This window comes from Panthera uncia, chromosome X (assembly GCF_023721935.1).
Source record: "Panthera uncia isolate 11264 chromosome X, Puncia_PCG_1.0, whole genome shotgun sequence".
Lineage (NCBI taxonomy): Eukaryota > Metazoa > Chordata > Mammalia > Carnivora > Felidae > Panthera > Panthera uncia.
This window is the reverse complement of record NC_064817.1, coordinates 19,727,490-19,748,233: the sequence shown is the minus strand read 5'-3', so window position 1 is coordinate 19,748,233 and position 20,744 is coordinate 19,727,490. Positions and strand designations below refer to the sequence as shown.

At 41.4% G+C, this 20,744-nt stretch overlaps 1 protein-coding gene across 2 annotated transcripts in view; it reads right to left on the bottom strand.

The window, feature by feature from the left end:
- POLA1 (DNA polymerase alpha 1, catalytic subunit) overlaps nucleotides 1-20,744 on the bottom strand; it is a 302,116-nt gene that overhangs the window by 265,607 nt on the left and 15,765 nt on the right. For both annotated transcript variants that reach the window (XM_049643627.1, XM_049643628.1), the window contains exons 5-16: nucleotides 19,858-19,973; nucleotides 19,346-19,408; nucleotides 18,366-18,458; nucleotides 17,851-17,938; nucleotides 17,360-17,561; nucleotides 17,094-17,272; nucleotides 11,350-11,462; nucleotides 10,362-10,478; nucleotides 9,018-9,092; nucleotides 7,988-8,126; nucleotides 7,033-7,187; nucleotides 990-1,074 (exon numbers count right to left, since the gene is read on the bottom strand). In XM_049643627.1, the coding sequence (XP_049499584.1) occupies nucleotides 990-1,074; nucleotides 7,033-7,187; nucleotides 7,988-8,126; nucleotides 9,018-9,092; nucleotides 10,362-10,478; nucleotides 11,350-11,462; nucleotides 17,094-17,272; nucleotides 17,360-17,561; nucleotides 17,851-17,938; nucleotides 18,366-18,458; nucleotides 19,346-19,408; nucleotides 19,858-19,973 (1,425 nt within the window). The remainder of the gene's footprint in view (nucleotides 1-989; nucleotides 1,075-7,032; nucleotides 7,188-7,987; nucleotides 8,127-9,017; nucleotides 9,093-10,361; nucleotides 10,479-11,349; nucleotides 11,463-17,093; nucleotides 17,273-17,359; nucleotides 17,562-17,850; nucleotides 17,939-18,365; nucleotides 18,459-19,345; nucleotides 19,409-19,857; nucleotides 19,974-20,744) is intronic.

The following is a 20,744-nucleotide window of genomic DNA, read 5'->3' as shown; positions in this document are numbered from 1 at the left end:
TTAACCAGTGTACAATGAAGGAACTCCAACCTTCTCAAAATTAGAAAAATAAAGATGACCAAAGCTGCCCTCACTATAAGTTCTTTGTCACTCAAAACAGCTGTTCACACCATGGCATACACAACAGGTGAATAAATACACACTGAAATGAGCTAATGACTGCTCTCTTCCACGTACTTTCCACGATATCCTCACTGTCATGTTTTTCTGTGTATTTCACCCCACTTAAAGAGGGGAAACTTCACAATAATAACACATGATACTTCCTTCTCTGCTTGCTTTCCTAGTCCCACTTTCCTAATACCCACAAAACCAGACAGGCAATGCTATCCCAGTTAACTGCTGGTTCTAGCCTAGAAAAGATTTCAGGAAGCATGACAGATCAATAGTGTTATGCCCCTTTCTTGTTTACTGAAAAAAAAAATAGTTATTTACCTGGCCAAGCTTTCAACATCGAATAGGTCAGAATCCTCCTTGGAGACTGACTCAAGGCATGCAGATTTCTGTGTGAAATTTTCACCAACTGAATTTTATGCATAGCACAACCCAATTCCAATGTGATATTTCTAGAACTCCTCCCAAATAGGTAGACACTCATTTATGCCTCAGCATATTGCCTCACCACACAGAACACTTTGCTCAGGCTTCTATGATGGGCTTTTACAATGACATCATGAAAAGGAAATAGTGATAGCACAATTTTGACCCAATAAAAAAAACTAGAATGCCCCAACAGAATAACCACAGGAATAGAAAAGAGATGTCAAACTGCCTCCCAACTTCCCCTCAAACAAAATAAACTAGCTGAATAGGAGCCACCAAGCCAATAAAACTCAGTGTCCACAGCTGACCAAAAAAAAAAAAGTTTAACAATATGCACTAACTACTCTTGAAAACATCAAAAAAAGAGTTACTGATCCAACAGCTGGAGAAAAAATAAGAAAAATTAAAATCAAGCCATTAGTAGACCAGCTAAAAAAAATACATACCACAGAAGTGTGACTGAAAGGGAGGCTGTGGGGGTGCTTTGTCTAACTCAAAGCTGTGATGGACCAAAGCTGCCACAGCAATAATCTGTAAATAAAGGAGGGAAAAAGATCACTTATCAGACACCTACTATGCATTCTGCATTCTCACCAAAACCACCAAGAATATTAAAAGATACATATTTTAGTCCATATTTTAATTTTTTATTACAGAAGTATTTAAACAAATAAAACACAGAGAAAACAGAAGGGGAGAGGAGGGAAGGGGTAAGGCGGAAGATTAACAACTATTAACATCTGACCTAGAACTGGAGCTCAGGGCTCCGGAACCCCAGGCCAGGGATCTCAAAGGAAACAGGTAAGTGATGTTTAAAGACTCATTCTTTCAAAAAGCAAGCTATAGATATGTGTAACAAATAATCTGGATGATGTCAACAATGGACAAAACTAAGAAGAGACATTGTGGGTATTCTTCATTTTCTTTTTAAAATCTGTACTTTCTGGCAGGCAACTCTTGATATCAGAGTCCTGAGTTCAAGCCCTATAATGGGTGTAGAGATTTAAAAAAACGTTTACTTTCTAAGTTTTTCATAAATGGCAAGGACTGCGATTCTGATTAGAAACAGTATAGACATAGGAAAAACTCTAGAAAAAAACAGAAAATCAAATCACATGTACAGTAAAATCCTAGCTTTTTACTAAAATATGCAGAGAAAGAAGGCAGAAAAGAAATACACAAAACTGTTACGAGTGGTTGTCGCTGAGGGCTGGGGTTATTAGAAGACTTGTCTTTTCTATTTTTTTTGCATTTTCATATCCAGATTTTAATGTATTATATCAACGTACTCATGTAATAGCTTCCCTCAGTGGTCTCCCTGCTGCTGTGCTGGCACCAATAATGGCTTCCCACGGCACCATGCTGGAGAAAGCATGCTGCCCCTGGGGGGAAAAAACCCATTCTCTGTGCCTAGTGAACTCCTACTCACCCACCAGTACTCAAGGTCCATCCCTACTCCTTTAGAAAAGACTTCTGGAGTGGATGCTGTGGTGTGTCACCCAGAAGTCCTCTTTAGGACAAGGGCCCTCATTCTCCCAACTGCTGAGAGGGCTGGAGGCTGACAACTCACAGAGGAGTCTCTTGGAAGCAGCCTGCATCCACTACCTAATGCATCGGAGAGGAGGGATGCTAATGAAGGCCCAAACCTCTTACCACAATTCAGAGCAACTCTGGAGGGTCATCCCCACCCCAGAGCTCCCTGGGATTGGCTGAGACCTTTGTCATAAGTGCAACTCAGATTTCTCCCACTGCCCAGTCTTGCTGCCTTCATTCTCCCACAGGGCTTGATCCTCAGAGCATGCCAAGAAGCTTCTCTGACCAATGACACCTTCCTGGCCTCTCAGGCTAGGGCAGCTTCCTTTATCATATGCTTGCCAGAGCACATCTATCCTTTGTAAGTTTTACATCTATTTCTGCTATCGAGCTAATATCTGTCTCTTCCACTATCTGGAAGAATCACAAGTATTCCATCACACTAGCTCGTGGTTTGGAAACATTTGCTGAGTGAACAACTTTATTAACCATCTAATCTAAACCCTCAGGAGGCCATCAACTTTACTCAGGGCTGCAGAAGATCTCTCCCATTCATTCGTTCATTCATTCATATTTACTATGAGAAAAAATAAAGCAACATCAACTTTCATATACCCATCATCCACCTTCAATTATCAACTCATCAATATTCCTATCCACTTCCTGCCTCAACCCAGATTATTTTGAAGTCAGACTTATCACTTTACCCAGAAATACTGCAGCATGTATCTCTAAAACATGGTTTCTCACCCTCAGCACTATGGACATTTTTGGCCAAATAATTCTTTGTTACTGGGGCTGTTCTGTTCACTGTGGAATGTTCAGCAGTATCCTGGCTGCCAACAGCACCGCCCTCCACCTCTGAGTTGTGACAACCAAAACTATCTCCAGACATGGCCAAATGTCCCCTAAAGGGCAAAATCTCACCCCTTTGAGATCCCCTACTTTATTTTTTTTTTTATTTGAGAGAGAGAAAGAGAGAGAGACAGAGACAGAGAATCTTAAGCAGGCTCCATGGTCAGCGCAGAGCTCGAGGCAGGGCTCAATCCCACAACCCTGGGATCATGACCTAGCCAAAATCAAGAGTCAGATGCTCAACCAAATGAGCCACCCAGGTGCCCCAAGAACCACTACTTTAAAAGATAAGAAGTTTGGGGACACCTGGGTGGCTCAGTCGGTTAAGCGTCCGACTTTGGCTCAGCTTGTGATTCATGGTTTGTGGGTTCAAGCCCTGTGTCGGGCCTGGAGCCTGCTTCAGATTCTGTGTGTCCTTCTCTCTATCCCCCTCCCAAGCTCACACTCTATCAAAAATGAATGAACATTAAAAAAAATAAAAGGTAAGGTTTTTTTAATGTTTATTTTTGAGAGACAACGCATGTATACACAGCACGTATGGGAGAGTGGCAGACAGAAAGGGGGAGAGAATGCCAAGCTGTCTCCACGCTGCCAGCTCCGAGCCCAACGTGGGGTTTGAACCCCCAAAACGTGAGATCATGATCTGAGCCAAAATCAAGATTTAGAAACTCAAGTGAATGAGCCACCCAGGTGCCCCAAAAGGTTTTAAAAACGTAATAAAATTACAACTAATACAATTAATAGCAATTTCTTAAAATCACTAAATATTCATGCAAGATTCAAATGTTCATGTTTTCCCAACAATCTCAATTTTATTTACCAAGTAAGCCCATACTCTGTAATTGGTCAATATATAGAACTACAGGTACAATCCCTCCCTACCTTTTATTTCCCAGCAATTCATCTGTTGAATAAGCTGGGTCATTCACCCTGTAGAGTGCTCTACAGTATCAACTCTATGGCTTGTATCACAATAATGCCATTTAACACATTCCTCTGTTTCTGTACTGCTGGTGAATTCACATTTAGATCTAAAGGCTTGGTCAAAATTGCATTCAATGTTTTGGTATGAGTATGTTAGAAGTGCTACTGATGCCTTCTATCAGATGGCAAAGGCACGTCATGTCTGGTTATCTCCCTTTTAGTGATCATTGCCTAGATTCGTTATTTCATTAGGGATTGCAAAATGGAAATATTCCATTTTTCCTTTATCATTTCTTAGCTGGAAACCTTCTATGAAGAGAAACCACTTCACCAATTACTTAGTTAGCTGAGGTACAATATGAATTCAAAAAAATCAAGATAAATGCTAGATTCAATCCCGTTATTGACCAGTTTTCGAACTAGTGACTTGGTTCCCTAGATGCCTTCAGAGGTGACCGGTGCTGGGTTGCAAGTGCTTACAGTAGCATTGTGAACTCACACGTTTCAGTGTGCTGGACCTATCCTTGTCCATGTTCACAACGTCCCATCTGTGGCCAGCAGGAAACTCTTCAGGTTGACTCCTGCTGAACGCTTCTGACACAGCTTCAGTAGATTTAAATATCATCCTTGCTTTCTAGTATAGCTAGACATTCCCAGCATTTTCCTGAATCAGCCATTTCTCTATGAAGCCCTACTTCCCTTATTATGAAATGGTACTGAGAAATCTCACTCCAGATGCTAGAGAATGGATACTATTTTTTTGAACAAATCAAACCTTTCTCACACACTTAACTATGGCCATCTACTATATTAACTATTAAAAGATCAAACCACATACTAAAAGAATTCAGAGCAAAAGTAATGCCAAAAGGCTACTGTTAAAAAAAATCCCCCTCAAAGTCAAAAGGATTTAGAAGCAGACATAAGACACTCCCACTGACCAAAGACAAGTTTAAGCATCGAAAATAACAATGACTGCAAGACACTGAACCACCATGTGTAAATATAAAACTCATGAGTTCATAATATTCCATAAAAGAGGAAGCAAAATATAATTTACAACAAAAATAAACAAATCACTAGTCAACAATACATATAATGGAGGCCTCCAACTTCCTACTCAGAAAATTGGCAATGCAAGAGAAAGAAGTACACATTTCCCTCATCTTTCCTGTACAAACTACCGCAGCATAACCGAATAGTGCTGGTTAACGAGGAAAAGTTAATTTTATAGAAAAATTCAACTAATAAACGTTCTAATATTTAACATATATAACTAACAAACATGGAAATGATGACAGAAATTAGAAAACTGCTTTACAACTCCTAATGAAACAACTAATTCAGGTAAATAAAAGGGGGGGCATTAAATCAGTGGTTCTCAAAAGGGAACAAGTTTTCTCCCCACCCCCAGGAGATATTTGGAGAGGTGCAGAGGCCTTTTGGTTGTCACCACTAGGGGGAAGGGGTCAGGTAGAGGCATCAGGTATAGGCCAAGGATACTGCTAAACGTCACACAATGCACAGAAGAGCTGTCACAACAATCAATTAGACCAAAACATTAATAGCACCAATGTTTAAAAAAAAAAAAAAAAAAAAAACCCTCCTTTAGGGGGCGCCTGGGTGGCTCAGTTGGTTCAGCATCCAACTCTTGATTTTGGCTCAGGTCATGATCCCCGGATCATGGGATCCAGTCCCACAATGGGCTCCACACTGAGTGGATTCTCTCTCTAGAGACGCCTAGGTGGCTCAGTCAGTTGAGCATTCAACTTCGGCTCAGGTCATGATCTCGCAGTTCATGAGTCCGAGCCCCACATGGGGCTCTCTGCTGTCAACACAGAGCAGGCTTCAGATTCTGTCCCCCTTTCTCTCTGTGTCCCTCCCCCATTCATACCTGTGCACTCTCCCCCAAAATTTAAAAAAATTTTAAAAAAAGATTCTCTCTCTCTGCCCCTCTCCCCCTACTTATACTCCCTCTCTCTGTATAAAAAAAAAAAATGCCTTTAGATGAAAACTGGAACCCACTAATCAATCATAACCCCACCAATAGTGGTTTTAGCCAGACCTAATACGTCTGCTGATATATAATGCAATATGAAATACATCATACCACCTATAAAGTATACTGACCCAAAAAGTCAAAACTGAATTGAATCCATGCTTTAGCACTAGCTAGCAGGGGCCAGCACACTTGTTCCGTAACGGGCCAGATACCAAATATTTTACACTCTCAGGACACAAGGCCTCTATCGTGACCACTAACTCTGCCACTGTAGTCAAACAGCAACTGTAGATAATACATAAATGAATAGACATGATGTCTTCCAATGACTTTTTTTTTTTTTTTTTTTTTTTTTACAAAAACAGGTGGTGTGCTGGATGTGTTCGCAGGCTGTACTTGATCAACCCCTGGTATAAAAGAAACTGTCCAATGACACCAGGAAGCAAACATACATAGAAAATACGACATTGTATGAGACAACGAAGAATGACTTATTTAAAGTCAATGTCACTGAAAAAAGAGGATGGGAGGGAGCTGCTCCCATTTAAAAGAGATTGACAGGCAACTGGGTGGTTCAGTCAGTTAAGCACCCAACCCCAGCTCAGGTCACGATCTCACGGTTCATGAGTTCAAGCCCCATATCAGGTTCTGTGCCGACAGCCCAGAGCCTACTTGGGATTCCCTCCCTCCCTCCCTCCCTCTCTCTCTCTCTCTCTCTCTCTCTCTGCCCCTACCCCATGCTCACTTGCACACACACTCTCTCAAAATAAATAAACTTAAAAAAATGTTTAAAAATTTATTTAAAAATGAATTAAAAAATAAAATACTTCAACAAGAATTAAAGGTGGGGGGAAACAAGTGTGACAAAAATCTTGCTAACCACTGAATATGAGTAACTGGTATATGAGAGTTCATTATATTATTCCAAGTCCACTTAAAGTTCTCCAAAATAAAATATTCAAAAAACAAAAAATAAAAATAAGTCCAGTAATTTAAATCTTTAAAGAACACCTCCAGCACCCAACACATTCAATACATTCTCCAAAATGGAGTCCAGTACTGCATTAGTACTTTCTCCTCCAGAAAGAACAAGTTTCCCTTATAGAATAGCTGTACAAGTTCAAGCAAGTATTGCATCTAAGACATGGGTACAAAAATATGCCCTATTTCTTTACCTCATTCTGATGTGTCTTTGCATTCTGCATTGTCTTCATGCTGAAAGACATGACCACAACTGGAGGAGGACCAACATCTTTAATCACATTCACCAGGTCTGGTTTCAAGGCCACTGCCTCAACTTTACACCAACTCACTGGCGGATTCAAGAGCTCTGAAAGAGAACAGATACAACGGATCAACAGCCATTTGCTGAAAAAGGAAAACTACTATAATTAAGACATCTGTGATTAACTGAGATAGTCTTCAATCCCATATTCTAATAAGAATGTCTTATTACATCATCTAACTAAAAATAAGCTCAATTACTGGATTGTATGCAAAGCCGTGTGTGTGTGTGTGTGTGCACGCGCGCGTATGTGGGGGTGGGTGGGTGGGGGTGTGTGTACACATATGCTCATCTTCTTGGTAAAAGGTCCACAGCCACAGCTTTCATCTGATTTTCTGAAGAATCCAGGACCTAAAATAGGTTTAAAAAAAAAAACAAAAAACACTACCCTGAAGGAATCACCCAACATTTTTAAGAGATTTGTGAAGACAAAACAGAGTATCACAGATGCAAACACTGGAAAACATCGGGTAATAAACCAAATGAGCACTGTCCCCATCGGGCAGGGATGCTGCCTCTCCTTCAGGGGTGAGCAGCTTGCTCCGCACAACAGGGGGCCCATCAGCAGGGTGGGAGGTACACTCCAGGAGCGGCACAGAGAGGGATGCGGGGAGGGGTGCGGGCAAAGGCCACCCAGACTCACTAAGGCCTCCCTCCCACCGAACTGCCACGCACTGCAGCGATGAAGTGGCTCCAAGCATATGCCCTACACTCACTCGAGGAAAACTCTGAGGAACGAAACACAAAAAAGGACGTGGACACACTGAAATAAATAGACCAAGTCCTTAACTTCTAAAAATCACCCTACTGGCAATTTAACTTTCTGAAGGTAAATTTTTCCTTACGTGGATTTTTTACTTCAAGCCAACAAGGTCCTTTGATCTTTCTGTTCATCAAGAATATTTCCAGGCTGGATGTGTTGGTCCCAAATACATGAGAAAAAGTTTCTCCTTTCAAATCCTGAGGAAGCTGTGGCATTTCAGCCTGAAAAAGGCAAAGAAGAAAAAAAAAAAACAACTCTTTTTTGTTTAAAACCATTACTTCACATTTTCCGAAGTCTGTATTTGAAATAAACAAAAGCCTCTCTACGAACCACCAGAAGAAATCCCTTTGATATATATGAAATGTAATTTGCAACAAATGAAATCCCAAACAATTCACAGTAGGACAGAAAAACAATTCACAATGACAAAATAATGCATCTTGATGGCACCCATTAGAAGAAAAATAGGCCAAGAAGCTCCCGGAAAAGAGGATTTCTGTCCAGAGCCGTACATGCCTTACTGATAAAGAACAGCTGAGTAAGTACCACTCCATTAGAAGAATGAAAGCAAGAGAGTGGAACTCATTCAAAATGCTCCTAGGGAACTTTTCATCACCACTGTCAGAAACATTTCTTAAAAGTTTCCCTTTTCGACACTGTGAGATCAAAACTCTAGAACAAAGGTAAAAAGAGGTTAAGGCCCAGTTAATTAACATCCCAGAGCAATGACCTTGCCTATCACGGGAGCAAGAGCAGCACTACAGCGACGCTACGGACGATCCTCTCTCACCTTTCCGCGGCTCAGAAGGGACACTCCAACAGACTAATGATGTGCAACTCCATCATGTGGCCTTCACTCCACTTGACAAGCAGTTGTGCAGCCTCAACTTATTTATTTAAAGATGCATACTTGAAAGCCTGAGACAGGCAGCATAACCAGTGTTCTGTGTACTTAAATTAATTTGAACCATTTTCATTATTCATGACTGTAAGTCCACCTCACTGAACTATGGACTTGAGAGGCCCTGGCAATACTCCTAATTGAAAGCCAGGTGAAGTCTCAAAAATAGAGAAATGTCATTCTCAACCAAAACCCAGTAATTTTGACTTACCGCGTATCTAACTTCCAAGTACTCGGATTTTTCTGGAACATCAGGTATCTCAAAAGCATAGTTCTTTTCCACTTGCTGGAGACGGGCGGGGGAAGGGATATGCAAAAAACATATAAAAATAATAAAAATAAAAAATCATTAACACAAAAACTTCACAAATGAAAATGACAAGCATTCCATGTACAACACGTGCCCCTGTATTCAACAGTGAGGAACCCAGTATCATTATGGAACACAAAGGTAAATGAAGCCAAAAGGGCACCCTTTCCCCCTTTCAACTAGGACTAAAACACCCAGTGACAAAATGCTAAAAAGTTATCTCTTAGACACTAGAGAACTTAGAAATATTTGCATTCAAGAAGGGCAATAAAAGATTTAAGGTTTTTATAATGTTAATGTATTAAATCATTTGCTACTCTTTGATATTAACCAATTCCATCTTGCTAGAAAAATTACTAATTAGCATTAAAATTATAGCTCCTATTTACTTGGTGCTTATCAAGCACCAAGGACTGTTCTAATCACCTAACATGAATTAAGTGACTTAACTCTTGCCACAACTCTTGAAATAGGGCCCCATTTCTCAGGTGAACAAACAGGCCCAGAGAAATCACTCAGCTTTTGTCCGAGGTCACACACAACAAAGTGGTAGGGCTAGGACTTAAAACACAAGCAGTCTGGTCCCAGCACCTATGCTCTTCACCATTATACCACACTATTTTTAGAATTTTAGAGGAATGATCCACCAGCCGTAATTCAAAGCTCAAATAGTTAAGACCATTAACCTTAGCGTCCGCAACTCAATCCTCCCTTTGCTGAAACCACTGTTAAAAGTATGCTGGGTTACAGTCCCTTACGATGATGGCTAAAGGTGTCATTGATATCACTAAAATCAAGGCCAATCAATATGTAACACACAAATAAAAGATTTTTATCCTATCAGAAATAGCACTATAGTCCCCAGTGTTTGACTATAACACCTTAACCTTCTGACCAAAACGACTTGCCAGTAACTAATAAAAACAAGATCGGAACAGATTCTTTCCATTTCAGGAAAAGAACACAAAACATGCTGCAAGTATTGGAAACAATTACTTTGCTATGTGTTATCTTTCTATCCAAATTCAAGAAAATTATTTTCTAAATAAAGAGAAAGAAAAATTACTTTTACAAATCTTAACATACTAGTTTTACATTGGTATCTATGAAATTTCCATTCAATGAATTGCAGTCACAAAAAACACATTTTGTACAAAGAAGACATACAGTAACTATTCTGTTAAGTCAGGAAATGAACAAACAACTAATAAACAGAGCTGGAAAAAATTATCACCAAATACAAACCTTGGACTTGAACTTCATAATTTTATATTTTGCTGCTATTTTCTCATCGAATTCATCATAAACATCCTTCATTGTAACTAGAGTTTCTGTTTCTTTTCCTGTATTCAGATCAATTTTCTGCTCTCCCATGGGGAGAGAAGGGAAAGGAAAAAAAGTATCTGTATATGAGATCTTTTCAACAACCAGAAACCCAAGTCTCATTCAATTCTCATCTTCAGCCATTTAAACATTTAAAAGAACACTCTTACAGAGAGATGAATTCAAAGATACAAAGAGACCCCAAAAAGGTACGAAACCCAATGCCCGATTCCTCCCAGTGGCATCATAAAAGCACATCAGATAAAAATGACTGATTCTACAAAATGGAAGAAGAGTGTTGTAAATCCTGACCAAGAAGCTTCACAGTTCAGCTGAGATCTCAGGGGACGGGCTGGGGTTGGGAGGGGAGTGTGGGTATTAAGTCCCAACTTCAAAAGGAGGAGCAAATGGAGCTGACCTGGCTGAATGGCTACAGTGGGCACGGTACTGCTACATGCATAGCAAAAGCATGAAAACTGGGCCAAATGCCCTGGGACATTTTAGAGCCATACACTCCCAACCCCGATTAGTATGGAAATGAGGGGTCAGCGAGAAGAAAGCATTATATACTAAAATGCAGACTTTAACACTCTTAACGAAAACAGTTTTACTACATTTCTCTATTTCTCCCAACCTCTAACGGAGCTGCTGACGATCAGTGATCATCAGGCAGTCAGCAAAAAGGAAGCATCAAGGCTGTGGATAACGACTTGCCAGTAACTAATAAAAACAAGATCAGAACAGTTTCTTTCCATTTCAGGAAAAGAACACAAAACATCCGGCAAGTATTGGAAACAATTACTTTGCTATGTGTCATCTTTCTATTCAAATTCAAGAAAATGTTGAAGAATATGGCTGGTGGCAGAACATACAACGTACTTGGAATTAGAGGCTAACGACTAGCAATTACCGTTTCGCGGGGAAGGAAGTAGAGTGTTCGCTCGATGTTTTTCACCATGACACAACAGCTCACGTGGGTTTTGGCAGATTCAATCCAAACTTTGCCAAACAGAAATACCACACCTAAGAGAACAGGAGAAAACCATGAGAAAAGAAGCATTTCAATTACTCACATTAAAGGCGCAGCGTGAAGGCTCACTGAACGTGTCCACACATTCATGCCTTCATGACACACCATTTTTTATAGTAAATTTGCAACAGCTGCCCACCCCCCAAGCCCAATTCCTTTACTCAGTACTTATGCCACACAACATCACACTAGTAAAACGTGACCGCTGAGATGTCAGGGGGCAGAATGATTCTCCAACCTGATGTAAACGTTTTCCCTAGAATTCAGGATATCCCAGGTAAATAGAGACAAACTTCAGTTACTGGGAGACATCCCAAGTCTGAGTATCCACACTTGGGGAACTACTGAGACACTCCAGGTTAGTGCAGAAACCTCTGGGGAAGTGGGGAGACATCCCAGGTCAATGTATACATAACCTCAGAAATTAAAAAGATACCCTAGGTCAGTGTAAGGAAAAAAAAACTTCCCTAGAACTGGGACTACCCAGATTCAGAGAAACAAAAAAACAAAAAAAAAAAAGCAAACTATTCTCCAACAAATCTCCTATTGAAACCTCCTGTGGGGGGGCACCTGGGTGGCTGAGTCGGCTGAGCATCCGACCTTGGCTCAGGCCATGATCTTGTGGTTCGTGAGTTCAAGCCCCACATCAGGCTCACTGCTGTCAATGCAGAGCCCACTTGGGGATCCTCTGCCCCCTCTGTCTCTGCCCTCCTCCCCCACTTGTGCGCATGTGTGCTCTCCCTCTCTCTCTCAAAAATAAATAAACATTTAAAAAATTAAAAAATAAAAAGAAACTTCTTGTGAAGTGTGAGAATACTAACTTGCTTTTTAGCACTTGTACTTAGGAATAAAAATTAACATTCATGTATAAGAGTAGCTATGTATGGTGCATCACTATTTTTCTATATGTAAAATTGCATTTGGGGAAAAACATAATAGATCTCATATATCTTATTCCATATAATGATAAGGATGTCATAAGAGAGTTCAACTACTATCTCCTATTTTACCCTTTCTACCTCACTCACTACTTATCACCTATCTGGATAGGTGGTGTTTATCATGTTCGTTTTTCTTCTATTCCTATTTAAAAAATGATCTAGCAACCAAATCAGCAGACATGCTCCTTTTGAGATTCCCATGTAATGTGTACCACAAAGTAAAAACAAGCCTTTCTACATAGACATCAAGTCACTGTTCATGAAAACTGGATATCAAGAAAGGACTCCAGAGGTTTGTCAACCTAAAAGATGGCCACTGTGCAAAATCCCGAGCTCTGTGCATAGACAGCAGTTATCAGCATAGCCACTCAACACAGCCACTTGTCTGAGCACTAAGAAAATTCTGGCACATGCAAAGGCTACTGTTCACAAGGCCAATTACTCCAGTTTCACAAGATAGCTCATCAGTGCTTCCTTTTGTCACTCGTCCTAGTGGAAATAAGACCATCTAAAAAATTTCATTTCTGCACATGATTAAAATTCTTAAAAGAGTTGTGTGATTTTCAGCTGGGGTGGGGGGGAGAAGGGGAGAGGGAAGGGAAGACTGTGGGGAATGATTAAAAAAGAAAAAAAAATCACAGGAGCTCAGAAAATTAAAAGTCATCCTCACAACAGTGAGACACGAAGAAACAAAATTCCATGCAAAGAAAAATAAAGACCCTAATATTGGATTCACAGATTCAAATAGCTCATTTTACAGTCAAACTAATATCACACTTCATGCAACACATTTGACACTGTTTATGCCTCATTTGCCACAAAAAGATCATGGTAAACAAAGATTACATTCCCCCCAAAGTTACTAGCCGAAACCAGGTGCAGTCAGGATTATTCAACCTTGAAAAAGTCATAATGAAGACAGGATATCTTCCCATATGCAAAGAGTAAGACTCTTTTCATAATTATGGAGCATTCAGCAATAACTGACTTACTTAGAATCTGTAAAAAAGTGAGACACAATAACAGGGTCTTTGGGAGTACTTCATTTTTATTAGCAGCATTGATTTCACCAAGGCTCAGTGATCATTACCTGCTATCATGATGAAACTGTTCAACCCCCTGAGATTAAAGGACGTCTTTTTTTTTTTTAAGCCGTCCTTTTTAACCCGTTGGCATCAATCACAGAGAACGCAGCTTAAGAAGTGCCACAGAACAGCAGAGTGGACTGTGGGTGAGAAGCCCAGAGCTCTGGCCACTTTATTTTTTGAAGCCTTAACTTCTTCTCTATAACTAGACCAGACTGCCTGAGGCCTTCTCCAGCACTTGAAATTTCCTTTTACCATAGCATTTGGGAGATAAGCCAATAAGAGACTAGTATCTGTTTCAAATGCAGAATATTTCCCGATAGTGGTTGAAAAGGCCTATCTTTGACTATGGTTAGCACCAGAGATTCAGTAAGGATACGTATCGTAAATTCGTGGCTTTCCTAATAAAGCCGCGCTTCAATGCCTCGATCTTAACCTCCAACAACTATGACTATAGACAAGCACTAGCCAATAGAAATTTCTGTGATGACAGAACTGTTCTATCTATGCCATCCATGGATCTGGTAGCTACTAGCCACAGGTGGCTATTAAAGCATTTGAAATGTGGCTACTGGCTGAGAAGCTGAATTTTTTTATTTCATTTTAATTACTTTAAATCTAAATTTAAAGAGCTACATGTGGACAGTGGCTACCATAGTGGATGGTGCAGCTCTAAGCCTTGTCCTGCGAAACGATGCTGTCAGTTTCTCAGAGTATCAACAAGTAAACAAAAGGTGGAAATAATAAACTCATTTTCACACAGAAAACAAGACTGTTGTTGCTTCAGGTTCTACTCCTTGGCATTTGACAGTGGGCAATCTGCTGGTTTATACGTGGATTAACCTTGGCCGGCACCGTGTCTCTCTGCATTACCCGTTCTTCCCCCACGCTGCTAGCAGCTACAAGAGGCAATCTCAACAACAGCAGTGAATGCATCTCTGGCTCCCTGAAACCTTCCATGTGCATCTACAGGCCTGTCCACAGCCATGCAGTGTATTTCAATGGACATTTATTCAATACCTACTACATGCTTGGCATTAGGCTGGAAGCTGGAAATAAAAGGTCCCATCCATCCAGGAGTTAAATAAAATACTTTGGAGCAAGAAAAACACAGAATCAGATCTTTACAAAGTAGTATGACAAACAGCGCACCAGGAAAGGGTATGATGGGGTCCCAGGGAAAATGAGGCTGGTCTAGAGGATTAGGAAAACTTCCAGGAGATGACACACCTGGGCTGAGACAGTGAGGGCACTCCAGTCAAACACCATGAGTAAAGGGACATGGTATCAACAGGAGCAGGCGTATACAGGGAACTATCTCTAGAACACAGAAGTCATACACGGCAGGTGTCAGAAGCCTTCCTAAGGAACTTGGACTTTATGTTGCAGACAGTAGCCACTGAGGTGTGTTTTGGGTTTGTTGTTGGGTTTTGTTTTTTTTTTAACAACGGAATGACGTGGTCAGAGCTCCCCTGCTGAGCAATCGCTCTGGCAGCAATGTGGGGATGACAGCTGAGGGATCCCTCAGGAAGCTATCACAATGGTTTCAGGAGGCAAGCGGGGATCAGAGGTGGAAGACGCAAGGAGAAAGAGAAGACAGCTTGTCACCTTGAGGAGGAGAAAACTAACAAGATATGGTGAGGAAAGTGAGGAAAAGGGGCAGTCAAGGCTTGCTCCCGAGTCTCTGGTTTTGATGGGACCATTAACCAAGACAGGGTATCAAATCCAGCACCGAGCGGACCCAGCAGAGAGACTAGCACTGGGAAGAGCAGGCCCACCACATCGCGCAACTCCAGCAAGCCCCCCAGTGTTGCACTCCAGGGAGCGGGAGACACGTGAAGCACATGTGAAAATGATGTCCCCTGAAGCCGTATGATAGGGCAGGCCTGGGTTTCGGCACTGGATGGGAAATACCTGCTCAGCCGCACGCAACCCCACCTGCCAGTCTACCCTCCACTGGTGAGCAGCAAAGAGGTAGTAGCCAAACAGGTGAGAGGGTCTAACCGAACTGTCTTGTCACAGCTAAAGTAGGTACCATTTCTAAGATGGTTGAGATTTTTTAACATGGCTTATTCTTTACCTACGAAACTAACACTGCAGTTCACTACTCAAATGGCTCTGCACCTGTCCCTATGCATTTACTATGCTGAGGCCTATTAATGCTTCTGCTCCCTTCGGAGAGACTGTTAACCTTCCAGTGGATGTCAATGCCTGGTTATCTTTAAGATAAATCTGGCCTACAAGACTGATGGTTAATGCTTACTCCTCTTATTCATTCACTTGCTTCATGGACACTCTATTTTCACTGGATGCAGCCTCCGGGAAACCACTTTGAAAAATAACACAGTTGCATCTACCCTCACACCCAGAAATGGATCCGAGTGAAGGCAACTCTGTTTAAGGATATATGTGGTATTTTATATTAATCTGACCTACCTTGGCATGCCCAACCCTGGGGTGAAGAAGGGCTCAAGGAGGACAAAAAAACACTAGAGAGCCTCCTGGCTTTGAGGCAGAATTCACATTCTCAGTTCATTCGGAGGAGGACCTGGGAACCATCCTCGATTCCTCCTTTCTGTCAGTCCCCATGTCAATCCAGTGACAAATTCATGTCAAAATACATGTGAAATACATTCATTCCTCTCCTCCTCCACAGCCATCACTAGGCCAAGTAACCAGCATGCCTGCCCTGTACTGAATGATCTCCAGGCTCCAGTCTTCCCCTCCCCACACACACACTATTCTCCGCACAGACCTATTTATTCTCCACACAAACCAGAAGGCTCCTGTTAAACAGTAAACCCAACTATATGACTACCACCGCCACGCCACCAGCACTTAAAATCCTCCACTGCAGCCCTCTCCATTCTTAGAGTGAGATCTAAATTCCTCAGTGTGGCTTTCACGGTCCTTCATCACCTGGCCTTTGCCTTTGTCTCCAACTTCATTTTCTACCAATCTTGTCACTGGATTGCTGTGCTACAATTCAGACCGGTCTCCTTTCTCTCTCCAGGCCTCTGTGCTCACCAGTTCATCACAGTGAAATGCTCTTTCCTCAGCTCAGCACGTGCCTCAGATCTCACCCAATGGTGGTCTCTGAAAACAGGCCTTCCCTGGCCATCCCCCAACTAACTGCCTTCACACCATTTACCAGCTTACCTTATTTACCACCCATTTTTCCCCACCCAATCCCACCACAGTTGAATGTAAACTCCACTGGGATTGGGAATTTGTCCGGCTAGTTCACGGCATCTCACTGCCTGGCATACAGCAGGTATTCAATTTGCTAAATAAACAAATTAATGACTGATTCCATTTAAAAGAAAGCGCATAACTACAACTTCAGATACATCGAAGGTGAACAACAAGCACAGATTCCAAAATCACATATAACTGGTTTTCGGAAAACACATTTTTAAGGATTATTCATACCACAGCTCATCTCCACCGGGGTGGCTCACACACTTCACAATGAATGAATGGTGCTCTTTTACTACACATGTATATGAGGGCAGAGCCTTTGCCAATTATAGTAACTAAAGCACTTAAGGGAAAGACACCATTCTGTACTAAAGGCGGTTACCATACGTATGATTACCTGGTTGGGTGTACTGATCTTCATAAGCATCCAGCCAATAAAACTGAAACACTTGTTCCTCATCTGCCCCTTTTACCAGTGGGAGGTGACCGGAATCCACTTGGACTTCCTGGGCTGAGAAACTGCTATCATCTTCCTGATCAATGTCCCAACAAGAAACATCTGGGAGGAAACTTCCTCTGCAGAAATCACATATCAAAAACTTTCAAAATCCAACTGAGTCATTTGTAGTGCTACCTGCCAAAAAAGTCATAAAATGCTCTTACAAGTAGGACAAGGGGCCTTTCCCAGGATCTGCCTCATGTTTCACCCCCTCTGCTGGCTCACTCTCTTGGTCCCAAGTCTTGACAGCCATGGGCTCCACATCTACTTCCTCAGCTTCCATAGGTTCATCAAAGTCACCGTCTTCAAAATTCATTGTCCCGGAGTCCTTCTTGTCGTCTATACGCAAAGCTGGCACGGACTCTCCTGCAGGCGTCATCACACATTCCCATCATGTAGAGCTGCCATGTAACACAAAGGCCTCCCCCACACGGCAACAGCAGCCTACCCTTCCTCCCACACTGTCCTGCATTCCTGTTCAATCTCCAAATTGGATGTTTTCTAACTTTTGCTGCTATGGATTCAAATCTTTCACCCTTAAACCTGCTATCACAATACCTTCAAAATTGCCTCCACTTCCTCCTTCAGGGGGCCTCCATTCCCGACAGCATTTTGCAACTGCTCAACACCCTTGCAGCTCTGACATTAGACTTACCAGCAAATTCAGCATGTTTAAGGGGAACAGAAGTTAATGGAGGCTCCTTCCTTGAGACAGGGGAAGCAGTTTTTCTTGAAGGAACTGCCTGTAAATATTTTTACATGTTCGGTCAGTTAAACCTGCATAGTATTTTATACTGTCCTACCCTGACCGAAGAAAACGACAGTTCCCATTTATACGACAATTTTATGTATCATTAATGTAACAGCTTCCATTATTTTACTGTTACCTAGGTTTACAAAAAAAAATACTTGTTTCCAGGAAGAAAATTATTGCATTTAGCACAGCTGTAATACCTATAATAACACATACTAGTTACTAAAAATTTACTATGAAAGAAGTAGGCACATGCTATTTTTGAAATACATGAAACTATACAATCAAAAGGGAGTCCTAATTTAAAACAAAAATCAAGAAGAAATTCAAAAGCATTTCCCTCACATAGAAAAGCAACAAAGTAAGTTTTAAGCAATAATACAAATCAAGATTGAAGGTTTTTCCACTCACTTTACCTTGGGGGTGTGCACAGAGAAAGGATTCAGTGAATCTCCAATGGATCTTTTCTTCTTTGGTATCATTACAGGTGGTAGAGTTATTTGAGGTGTCTTTAAAAGGAGGAGTAAGACAGACATTCACTGCCCTGCTTGGCTTACCAGAAGACAGAAAAAGTACATTTCTTCCCCCCAATGAAGCCTAATAAGCAAAGCATTCTTCCTTCCCTGCTCCCCCGGCAGATCTATGTTCATGTACTACAGTTACTATAGCAACAATACCAGACTCACTAGAAAACCAGAACAGATATTAAATCCACCTCTCACCCAATTTTTTCTTTTTACAACTTAACATACTTTTCCCCTACCCCTCCAGGATATTGCATGTAAAAACTGTCAAGCTAGAACTACACATGTTGGTGTTGTTTTAACGAAGTGTTACTTAGAAAGAAACACACCTCTAAATGAATTTAGTCTCCACGTGTAACAGCCCCAGCGTAAACTCCCAGAGCAGCCGAGCCTGTCTGAGTTGTCTCAGGAACAGCTCACTGCCTCTTCCTTCACTCCCTCTCTGAATTCAAGATGAGGATCTCATGCCTGACTGTGCAGACTGACAGGTTTCAATCTATTTCGGGAACATACACTGCAGCAACTAAACACAAGCAGCGTGCATTCCCAGAACTGACTCGTGTATATTCTTACTACCTCAAACACATCCCCACGCGGCCCCATCGACATAACTGCATAGCTTGTAACAGCTGGAAACTACTCACCTAAAGTGGTAAGAAACCAATTTGGAGAGTTGTTTGTGTGTGTGTGTGTGTGTGTGTGTGTGTGTGCGTGTGTGCGCACGCGCATGTGTGTGTCTTGGAGGGGGGAGGTTGTGTTATCGCTGAATTTTTTGTTTTAAATTCTAGCAGCAGTCTGTTTTGTAAAATTACTGAATTGTTTCTTCAGCCTATGTCCCCCGCATATTTGACAACTCCCCGAGAATGACTTACCTCAGTGTTCAGATCTTGGAGAATGTCACCTAGCAGATCATCCTTAGACAAGTCGACAGCTTTCTGAAAAGTATAATTGGAGACAGAATGAGAAAGCCCTGCACTTCACGTTCTCACCCACACCATGTGTCTGTGAAAGGAAGAACCCAACCAGTCAGTCCTTGCCTCTCCAGTCCCCACCCTGAGGACTCACCTACCGTTCAGATCTTAACCACCACCTGTGTACATGCAACTCCTAAACCTAGAGCCCCCATCCTGTTTTCACCCTCATTCCAGGAGCCTCCGGCTAATCAATGAAATAAACACCCTGTCCGTTCACTTTTCTATCTCCGAGTTCCAAACAATGAGGTGCCTAAATTCATCTAGAAATACACATCCAACTTCGTGAAAGTGGGAAAATACAATGGAAATATCTGAGCTCAAGAACACTGAGCACCTATTGTCCATACAATCAAATACTAAATTTACTTCTCAAAGAAAAAGACAAAATACAAGGAAACCATGAAACTCACGTCTGCAGTCTTCTTCCCAGCACTAGCAATGAACAGTGACTTGATATTGTTTGGTTTTGTCACCACAGCCTTCTTTACATTCCTCCTGTCTTTAGTACGTGCTTTTTTATCTTTGCCTGTTGGAATACAACTTAGTCATAAACATGTACAACTAAAAGCCTAGTCACCTGCCCTCTGTATAGGAGAACGAAAAGAAAAACATAAAGAATTCAAAATACAAAAACACAGGTGCCTAGCTGGCTCAGTTGGTAAAGCATGTGACTCTTGACCTTGGGGTCATGAGTTCAAGTCCCATGTTGGGCGTGAAGCCTACTAAAAAAGAAATAATAAAATACAAAAATATGAGACTTTATACGTGGTACACAGGGAAGAATCTTTAAAAGTGGCTTAATTCAGGAAAACTTTGGCTAAATGTTATTATAAAAACTGATGATGGGGGACATGGCTGGCCCAACTGGTGGAGCATGTGACTCTTGATCTCAGGGTTGTGAGTTCGAGCTGCATGTTGGATACAGAGATTACTTAAAAATAAAATCTTAAAAAAAAAAACTGATGAAACACTAAATATCAGGATAAGTTACTAAGCAGGACTGTTTAATGGCTATTGTTAGTGTGAACAGAAATCTTTTTAAAAGGTAGGATTTTTTTTTTTTTGTTTTTTCTCCAAGAGAAATGAAACAACCAAGCTCATCTGGAACCAGAGGATTAGCCTAGCAGCCTTCATCAGATCATCTTTTTTAGTGCTATCCTGATGGCAGGAAAACTGAAATATGAAGAAATAGGATTACCAATCATGGTAGTGTAGCATCCTAATTTCCATCTTCTGAGGAAGAGCAACCCCACACACACACACACACACACACACACACACACACACACACACACAC